Source organism: Chaetura pelagica, unplaced genomic scaffold (genome assembly GCF_000747805.2).
Source record: "Chaetura pelagica isolate M959 unplaced genomic scaffold, ChaPel_1.0 scaffold142, whole genome shotgun sequence".
In the NCBI taxonomy this organism is placed as follows: domain Eukaryota; kingdom Metazoa; phylum Chordata; class Aves; order Apodiformes; family Apodidae; genus Chaetura; species Chaetura pelagica.
The window spans coordinates 3,371,690-3,382,133 of record NW_009952973.1 but is presented as its reverse complement, the minus strand read 5'-3'; the positions used below and the strand labels follow the sequence as shown (position 1 = coordinate 3,382,133).

At 38.8% G+C, this 10,444-nt stretch overlaps 1 protein-coding gene across 1 annotated transcript in view; it reads right to left on the bottom strand.

Annotated features, from left to right (window-relative positions):
• Positions 1–361: 361 nt before the first annotated feature.
• Positions 362–10,444, bottom strand: part of GUCY1B3 (guanylate cyclase 1, soluble, beta 3) — a 29,104-nt gene continuing 19,021 nt past the window's right edge. The window contains 5 exon segments of the mRNA XM_009995908.1: positions 362–776; positions 5,637–5,763; positions 6,078–6,232; positions 7,368–7,508; positions 9,704–9,941. Coding sequence (XP_009994210.1) covers positions 753–776; positions 5,637–5,763; positions 6,078–6,232; positions 7,368–7,508; positions 9,704–9,941 — 685 coding nt within the window. The 3' untranslated portion in view covers positions 362–752.

Here is a 10,444-nt window from a genome sequence, read left to right as displayed (position 1 = left end):
TTTTCTAACCAGGAATTTACAGTGTTCAAGCATTATTCACAAAATGAATGGGAAGCGTGGTAATAGCAGAACTAAATCTGATAACATTTCTACAGTAGTTTTCATGTTTAGACAGTGTCTACAAAGGGAAAATGCAGGATGATATCAAAAGAGGAACCTTTTTCTAACCAGGAATTTACAGTGTTCAAGCATTATTCACAAAATGAATGGGAAGCGTGGTAATAGCAGAACTAAATCTGATAACATTTCTACAGTAGTTTTCATAATGCTGCTTTAGGTTTTTTTTTTTTTAAACACTTCTTTAGCTTCCATTGTTCTGCCCAGCAACTGAAATGTCTATTTTCCCAGAAATGTCATTGACTCATGTAACCACTGTACTTCAGAAATGAAGACGGAGATGTGAAGCATCAGATTGAAGTGATTCATACTACAAAATTTTATTCAGTATTATCTGGTGGTAGGAAGGGCCACATGACTGATGTGCAAAAATGCATATCAAAAAAAGGAAAGCTCAAAATACATGCTTACAGCAGAGATACAACAATACCAAACATCAAGGAAATAAAAATAGCAAGCAAGCTTGGAGAAAAACAGTGAGTATGATTTCAGGAGTAGGGCAAAAGACAGTGGTACTGCACATGACAGTGGGAGATACGACGTGAAATCACATCCATAACTCAACCTTACTGCCTGGCACCCTATTTGGAGTCAGTATTGCACCCTATCCAGCGTCCTCTTCTTCTTCTCTCAGCTCAGGGAGCATCTTGCTTTGCTTCCTTGAGTGCATGCAAGTAGAATTTAAGAAGTAAGGGATTTTCTTAGAAGCAACAACATGGTGGATCAATGCAGTGACAAAATACATTTTACAACTTGCAACCAGTATCAGTAAATAACAAAAATAATGAAATACAACATAGGTAATGCATGCATTTCTTTCTTATCTACTGCATGTAGGAATGTAACAATTCCTACATTCCCTGATGGACTAACAGCTCTGATTGAGACACTTCAACTTGGTCCCATCAGTATTGTGGGGACAGGGCAGACAAGAAAGATATTTGAAATTGAAGAATGATGGAAATTGCAATCAGACATCTAAGCCTCTCTGCAAGCTTTATTTTTTACAACAAACGTTTCTCAGTAGAGAAGCTGCAGCTGAACCTCTGTTAATACTGATAGTAGTCATTTGTCTTATAACATGCAAAACAAACGAATGCAAAATGAGTAATTCCTCACAGCTGCTTTTGTTCTATACATGTTTCTGATGCAATTTTAATTTTTGCTGTTATTGTATCATGGAAGAGATATCTTAAGTGAAAGAAAAGAAGCAGCACTCTAACACTGATTCTGGTAAATCAGGTCTTTCTCAGAAGTAACTATTGCTCATGGAGAATGATATTAGAGATGTCAATTTAGCAACCAAGCTGAGCTGCTTCAGCACTGTCATTTTCTCTGGGCCTAGCAAAGAGACAGCATATTTTAAGCCTTGGTTTCACATCTCCATGTCAGCTATAAGTACTTTATTGTCTTTCCTCACCATGTATTAATTACTGGGCTCCAGGTTAAAATATTATGCTGCTAGATTTGTAAATGCTGAGCTAATCACTCTCTAAGGGATGTAATTAAAAGAAGACTACAGTGCTAATGTGAATCTTTCCTAGATTTAAAGATATTGGAGGTAGAAAACTTTACAGTAAAAGAATAATTAGCAGAAATATTTTTAGGACTATTTGAGAAATATTTTCATGTTTACTTCTATAAGACACTTCTTGCCACTCTTGAATGACCTTTCAGAAAATTACCATACAGTTTCTGAATATATGTTAATATGCCATATTTATTGTTATGAACAGTCCCCCTGAAATAAACAGCACTGCATATGATAATACATTAGCATAAGTATGTATTTGAAAGGTTAAAAGATAGTAAGATTTCTGAAAAGAAAACCAAGACTACATGCTTGCTTAAAGCAAAGTGATTGCTTTAAGGGAATCAAACATAACAAGCTGGTTATCTGATTTCTGCTTTTAAATTACAACTATTATGTACAGCCTATAAAGTGCCATAAATAACACATGGAGTAGCTTATCAAGACAAAGAGAAACTGCAAACACTTCAGAAAACCTTAAAAGTGTAAAACTCAGTGCATCTTTTCGTGCATGGAAAGATGAAATTATTCAGGGAGTTAAAAACTAATTGAAAGATCAGAGGATTATTTTCTTTCACTTCTCAAAATTGCCTCTGACAAAATTATTATCAATTCCAATCACCATATGAATATATCTTTCTAGTCTTGTATTCTCTCAAATGTACTACAACTTTGAAGAGATACCTGTTATGAGAGAAGTCATTCTATCTGTAAGAATTACATGGATATCTGAATTTCAGACTTTAAAAAAATTAACATAAAATAGAGACTTTTTGAATGTGCTTAAATAGTGAGTCTTAAGTGCTCCTGAAAATCAGACTGACATCATTTTTCTGTTGGGTTTATTCCTGCCCCCATGTTCCCCTCTAAAAAGGTCAATTACTAGCTAATAGTATCAGCAAGTACCAATCAGGACTGCTGAGAGAACTGACAAAACTAACTGTTGTACAAGATCTCTCAAAGGAAATGGCAATAGTTAAAATTCTAAACTATCTGAACCCTATATTCATATTAAACATGTATGAGGCTGAAGAAAGGAAAATACCCACCTGACGCAGTACCCTTAATGAAATTTTGCACTTAAAATTACAATGTGCCCTGCTATGAGTCATAGAACATAATTCATAATTTGGAAAAAAAGTGAAAGGTGTTTTAATAAAAATATGTTTTAAATACAACTATAGATTTGAAAGAATGGTGGCTGAGTGAAATTGTATTTAATTTAACATAGAATAAAAATAGAAAAGTATTATCAAAAGTGGTGCCCAGAATATTATTGTAAGTAACATATACTAGAATTCAGGCTTCAGCAGAGTTAAAGTACAGGCTCTCCCCTGAAGTTCAATACTGGGAGTTAATACTGGGAATTGCCATCAAAAAGTCACAGTATCACTCTAGTTGGAAAAGACCTTCAAGATCAAAGTCAACCACTATCCTAACTTTGCCACATCCACCACTAGACCCCTGTCCCCTGGTACCACATCTGTCTTTTTAGATGTCTCCAGGGATAGTGGCTCAACCACCTCCTTGGACAGCCTGGATCACCAAGTCCACGTCCTGCCCCAGAACAGGACAACCCCAAAGTTCATTCACACCATGTTCAAATGCTTCTTGAATATTGTCAGGCTCGGTGCCATTACTTCTTCCCTGAGGAGCCCATTCCAGTGCTCCACCACCCTCTGGGTGAAGAATCTCTTCCTAATGTCCAACCTAAATCTCCCCCTGCACATCTTCATACCATTCCCTCAGGTCCTATCACTGGTCACCAGAGAAAAGTGGTCAGCACCCACTCTTCCTCCTTCCCTAATGAGGAAGCAGTAGCTGTGATGAGGTCTCCCCTCAGCCTCCTCACCTCCAGGCTGAACAGACCAAGTGTCTTTAGCTGCTCCTCATTCGGCTTCTCCTCTAAACCCTTCACCAACCTCATAGCCCTCCTCTGGACACTCTCCAGTAGCTTTATATCCTTTTTGTGCTGTGGCGCCCAAAACTGCACACAGGACTCAAGATGGGGCTGCACCAGTGGAGGGTAAAGTGGGACAATCTCCTCTCTCAACCAGCTAGCTATGCTGTGCTTGATGCACACTGGGACTGGGTTGCCCTCCTGGCTGCCAGGGCACACTGCTGGCTCCTGCTCAACTTGCCATCTACCAGAACCCCCAGATCCCTCTCCCCAGGGCTGCTCTCCAGCCTCTTGCTCCCCAGACTGTATGTACATCCAGGGTTACCATGTCCCAGGTGCAAAATCTGGCATTTCTCCTTGTTAAACTTCATGCAATTGGTGATTGCCCAGCTCTTTAATTTGTCCAGATCCCTCTGCAGGGTCTCTCTGCCCTAGAGAGGTCTTACTGTTAGTTTTCCTCCTATTACCATAGATGTTAAACTTGACTTCTTCATGGTCACTGTGGCCAAGGCAGCCTCCAATTGCCACTTTACACACAAGACCTCTGTTTACAAGTATCAAATCAAAGGAGGCACCTTTCCCGGTTGGTTCTCTCAACACTTGTACCATAAAGTTGTCATCTAGATAATTTAGGAATCTTCTGGACCTCTGTGTACCAGCTGTGTGGTGCTCCCAGTTGGTATCTGGCAAACAGAAGTCCCCCATGAGGACAATTGCAGATGACCTGGAGTTATCCTTTAGTTCCCTAAAGAATGACTCATCAGTTTCCTTATCCTGACTGGGTGGCCTGTAGCAAACTCCCATGATGATATCTATTTTAATTGTTTGCCCCTTAATTCTTACCCAAAGGCTCTCAACTGTGCCATCACCAACTGCAAGCTCCACACATTCCAGCACATCCACCCACCTCTCCTACCCTGTCAATTCCTCCTGTAAAGCCTGTAACCATCCATCATGGCACTCTAGTCACAGGACTGGAGTACTCATATGCTTGAGTACCTGTGGTAATAAATCTGTATCAGATCTCCTAAAGAGCCCAAACAGTTTAACAGCCTAAATATAATTTCCAGAAGCACATGAATATTCAGATTTGTCATTAAATTTCCTGTGACTTACAAGAATTATTTCAGCCACGGTAACTGATGATTTTCATTATTTTAGTCAGTTGTATCTTTAATATTAAATACTATAGCTTAAAGTTATTTTCATATTACTTAAAGACAAAATTCAAGGCAAGTAAATTACTTCTACCCTTTTTTTCTTCCTATTGGCAATGTGTGGAATGTATGTACCTGCTCAGGTATGGCAAATCAGCTGGCATACTGTAACCTGACTGTCTAAGTCTGTAGCACAATTATGAGTTTAGATCTCATGGGCTTTTGATGAGATCATGGTTAATACGCACTCAGACTTCTGAAATTGGGCATAAGCTTAAAGACCACTTGGTGCTTGAAAAGCTTCACCCCACACCATTTCGAGAAGAGGATTTTGACCCATATGTAATTTAAAAGAAGTAGTTTTCACCTTGTATATTCCTAAACTAAGACCTCTATCATGCAACAATCTCCGAATTAGCAGATCCACCCAGGGTTAACAAACCACCATACATATCAGATGGGAACTTGCCTGCAAGTAGTTGCTGCTCTGTTGCCTGAATATTTGAAGGCACATTTATTCAATCAGTGTAAGAAAGCAAATGGTGAATTTTGAAGTGCTGATAACTAGACATGTCAGCTAAACAGAAACAAGCAATATACTGCAAAATCTAGTATTGTGGAGAAATTTGCAAGAAGAGGAAGATATAAATATTTAAACACTTGGCATTCCCTCAAGGACTTCTTAAAATACAAAAATATTCTTTCAGGGACTGCACAAACTGCAAAGACAAATAATCAAGGACATTAACGTGCTGTCAAGATAGCAAATGTATTAATGACACAGTGTTGTACAAAATTCCTCATTTTTTTTCTTGGAAATATTTAGTTTTGCAAATGAAAATGGATCTCAGTGGTTTAGATTAAATTTGTCATATTTATGCCTTGTTAAAAAAAAAAAATTAAATAAAAATTACACTGTGGTTAGTCATACCTCAGTCTCTGTACTCTTTCTGGACAAAAACCAAACCTGCATTGGTTCTTTTTTACCCTTCATAGAAACTGGACCCCTGTACTCCAGGTGAAACTGAGGATCTGAATTTTCCGGTGTCATAAGACACCTGAAATTGAAAGAAAAAAACATGTAAATGTATGTACTGCACATACACACCACACACTATATAAACTATGAAACACGCTACAGATGTAAGCCAATTAACAGGAGTCAAATCTATCTCTAAATCATTATTATATTTGCATACCAATAACAGTATATCATAATGCAATTTACCAAACAGTTTCATAAGAACTCACGTATTTAAATTCTGTGTTGCAGGAGTCCTGTCACTTTCAACTGCAAAGACACTTCCATGTTATACTGACAAAGTAGTTTCTTTCAAGATGTCAACACCAATAAAAATACTGCATCACTCACCTGTAAGTATATTCAGAGACATTGATCTTTCCCTTCTCTCCAGTAGTTTCTGTTCTGCTTGTTAGATTTACAGTATTTCCAAAGAGACAGTAACGTGGCATCCTTTGGCCTATGACTCCTGTGACTACCTCACCAGTGTGGATTCCTATTGTTATCTTAAAAGAGAAAAAACAAAGTTTTAATATCCAAAATCAATGTAACTAACTTCTGACTAAATGCAGGTATCACATAATTTGTCTACCAGAGTTTAGTTTTTCAATGTGCCACTTCTACTTCTTTGAAGCCTTGCATTTTGTGTTCTGTGTCACTTTTTTTTATCACTGTGCAGTGTCATGGTTCTGTCTCCCACATGAAAGAACAAACTCCATATTTTTCTAGCATGCATCATGCTATACTGCTATTATGCATTGTGAAATATAAAGAAGTGGAAAGATAGGTGTACTCTGTGGGTATGTTTCATGAGTGCTCAGAAAATACAGAAATGGATGGTGTTGATCAAGGAACAGGAATGCTTCTCAGAGGAAACATCATGGCATTTTGCATTTAAAAGTTCAAGAGACAAGACAGGAGTTTGGAGAAGGTCTTTCTTAGAGCACTTTGCAGTTGTCTTAAGCCTCAAATCATACATTCTCACTTCTTTGCCCAGTGACAAAGTTAAGTGCACAGATCTAAGCTAGGTGTTAGACCTATAGCATTAATGTACATAGAAATATGCATCACACTCATTTTACTCTCACACCCTTTTATGAGGACAGGTGAATGCAGTGTCCCTAGTTCTGTATTAATACCACAACTTCTTCATAAAATCTCACAATCAGTGAACTTCCACTAATATACGTTGTTGCCAGCAGTCACTGCCACAACTGCCTACGGAACTGTACTTTTTTTTGTTAATGCAATATTTTCTCATGCTGATGTGAGGATCTGAAGCATGATCAAAAATATCAGTGAGGAAATATTATTGTTCTGTTCTCTTCATTGAGATGAAGGAGATCCAAATAATTGTACTTAATGCATAACGGGAATTTGTTGATCAGATCGAAAAGATTGGATAACAGACATAAGTGATCAGGATCTAATTTAGTCATTTAGAAGGCTAAGCACAATACTGAGATTTTAAGGTCTGGGAACCGCACATGTCACATGTACATGTGACTCGACCTATTATTTTAGACATCAGTCTCAAAATCTAATAATAACAAAGCTTGAATGGACTGGGACATTAGCATATTTCAAAGCATTATTGTATCAAAGAGTGGGCTCTTGCTTGAAGCCCACACATTTACTAACCTGTACAGGCTCACCATCTACTTGAACTTGGCCTGCTATTTCCATCATATCCAATGCCAGGTGGCAGATAGATCGTGCATGATGAATGCAAGGCTCTGGTAGACCACTCACTGTCATGTACTTGTCCCCAACTGTTTCCACCTATCAAGATAAACATTTTCAATTACTTTATTATCGTGGGATTTAGAGCACTAGAATAAATCTTTTCAAACTGCTTGTCCTTTCATACAGTTTCCCTTCACTTTCATTCAAATCACTCTAATTCCTGTCATCTCTGGTTGTTATTGAAAAGAATTTATTGTATGCTTACAATGTAGCAAATTAAATTGACACTGTGTTTGAGTGAACTTGAGCCTCTTTTGGGGTCTTCTCAACTTCTGTAGAAAATGAGAACTATGTATATTTTGACTCACCCCCTGGATTCACTTGGTACAGGATATAAAACTGATTTCTAGTAAAAGCTAGAATGTGCAGATGACACCAAGTTGGGAGGAAGTGTTGGTCTGCCTGAGGGTAGGGAAGCTCCACAGGGAGACTTGGACAGAGTAGATCAGTGGGCCGAGGTCATTTGGATTAAGTTCAACAAGGCCAAGTGCCAGGTCCTGCGCATGGGCCGCAACATCCCCATGCGATGCTACAGGCCTGGGGAAGAGTGGCTGGAAAGCTGTCTGTCAGAAAAGGATCTGGGGGTTCTGATTGATAGGCAGCTGAATATGAGCCAGCAGTGTGCCCAGGTGGCCAAGGAGGCCAATGGCATCCTGGCTTGTATTAGAAACAGTGTGGCAGGTAGGACCAGGAAGGTGATCATCTCTCTCTACTCAGCATTGGTGAGGTCACACCTCGAATACTGTGTCCAGTTTTGGGCACCTCAGTACAAGAAGGATATAGAGGTGTTAGCGCATGCCCAAAGAAGGGCAACAAAGCTGGTGAAGGGCCTTGAGAACAAGTCTTATGAGGAGGGGCTGAGGGAACTGGGGCTATTTCGTCTGAAGAAAAGGAGGCTGAGGGGAGACCTCATTGCCCTCTACAGCTACCTGAAAGGACATTGTAAAGAGTTAGGTGCTGGTCTCTTCTCACAAGTAACTGGTGACAGAACAAGAAGAAATGGCCTCAAGCTGCATCAGGGGAGGTTTAGACTAGACATTAGGAAGAACTTCTTCAATGAAAGGGTTGTCAGACATTGGAACCTGCTGTCCAGGGAGGTAGTTGAGTCACCATCCCTGGATGTGTTTAAAAGTCATCTAGATGTAGTGCTTGGGAATATGGCTTAGTCCTGAGCTTGGTAGACTAGGGTTAATGGTTGGACTCGATGATCTTGAAGGTCTTTTCCAACCTAAGTGATTCTGTGATTCTTACATGTATAATATTCTATGAATCTTACATATATAAACACACAAACAAAGAAATGTGAATATGGATGGGATATCTACATATTACCAGATACATCTGCAACTACACATCATTCCTAAGGAAGGAATGAAATTCTCATTGAATAACTGAATAATGTTACAATTTATAACAGAAGACCCAGGTAAATGACTTAAAAACTTAAAGCACAGGGTCATGTAAATGGAAGTAGATTTATATATCCACCTTATGTGCAGAAATCCTGCTGAGAACTAAGCCTTTTATGTTCCTTCAGACATGCAGACATAAACAACACTCTCTTTATGTAATATCAGGTAACACAGTTCAATGACTGAGAACATCACTAGTTTTTTACAAATGCCTAAAACCCAAAGGATGGAAAAGAGTGATATAGAATCATATCATCATTTTGGTTGGAAAAGATCTTTAAGATCATCAAGTCCAACTATTAACCTAGCACTGCCAAATCTACCACTAAACCATGTCCCTAAGCACCATATCTACACATTTTTAAAACACATTCAGGGATGGTGATTCAACCACCCCCCTAAGCAGCTTGTTCCAGCAGCTGACACTCCTTTCAGTGAAGACATTTTTCCTAACATCCAATCTAAGCCTCTTCTGGCACAACTTGAGGCCATTTCCTCTTGTTCTGGTGCTGATTACTTGAGAGAAGAGACCAACTCCCGCCTCGCTACACCCTCCTTTCAGGTAGTTACAGAGAGCAATAAGGTCAGCCTCAGCCTCCTTTTCTCCAGATTAAACAACCCCAGTTCCCTCATCCACTCCTTGTAAGACTTGTTCTCTAAACCCTCCACCAGCTCTGTTGCCCTTCTTTGGACACACTCCAGCACCCAATGTCCTCCATGTAGTGAGTGGCCCAGCACTGAACACATTATTTGAGGTGTGCCCTCACAAGTGATAATAAATTATTGAAAAGTCACAGATTGAATACTTCTTTTGCATACCTTATAAACAAATGGATTCCTTCGTGAATCAGTCAGAATATCAAATCTTGTGTAAAGGTCATTTAGAAGATTAACAATCTTCATGGCTCCCTCTCCAGAGGCATGTTTACTACAGAAGGCATTGAATCCAACAATGCCACTGAAAAGAATGGTCACATTGTCATACCGCTTAGCTGGAACAGGACGCTTGTGTCTCAGCTCATTTGCCACTGATGGTGGTAGAACAGAGTAGAGTAATCTAAATATGTGAGAAAAGAAAGGTAGAAGCAAAACAGAAGGAATGTGGAGAAAGATGTTACATCAACACTCTTCCAATATGAACTTAGTGTCTCCCACAGGGTTTATAACATACTCACATAATCAAAGACTAATATAAAAGATGTTAACTGAAGAATATACTGCTTAAGAAATAGGAACTGATCTACATCAGCGTACCTAAAGCCGTAAGATCTCAAACACACATTAGTACATCTAAATTACCAAGTAAGTGAGGCATATATTACTAATTCTTCTGACATGGCTTGTTAATAGTGTCTTGGATCATTTTAGCTTAATGCTTAGGCATTTCTGCCACGTTCTCAGCTCATATAATCTGGTTTTGCTCAGTTTTCCAATTTTGGTTAAGTTGAGCTTTGCTAAATGCTTCCTCTTCTTTTGACAATGCTTATTGTATGTTTAGTTTGTTGTTGTGTTGTGTTTGTTTTTTTTAAAATTAATAGTTTATATGACATATGAACACTT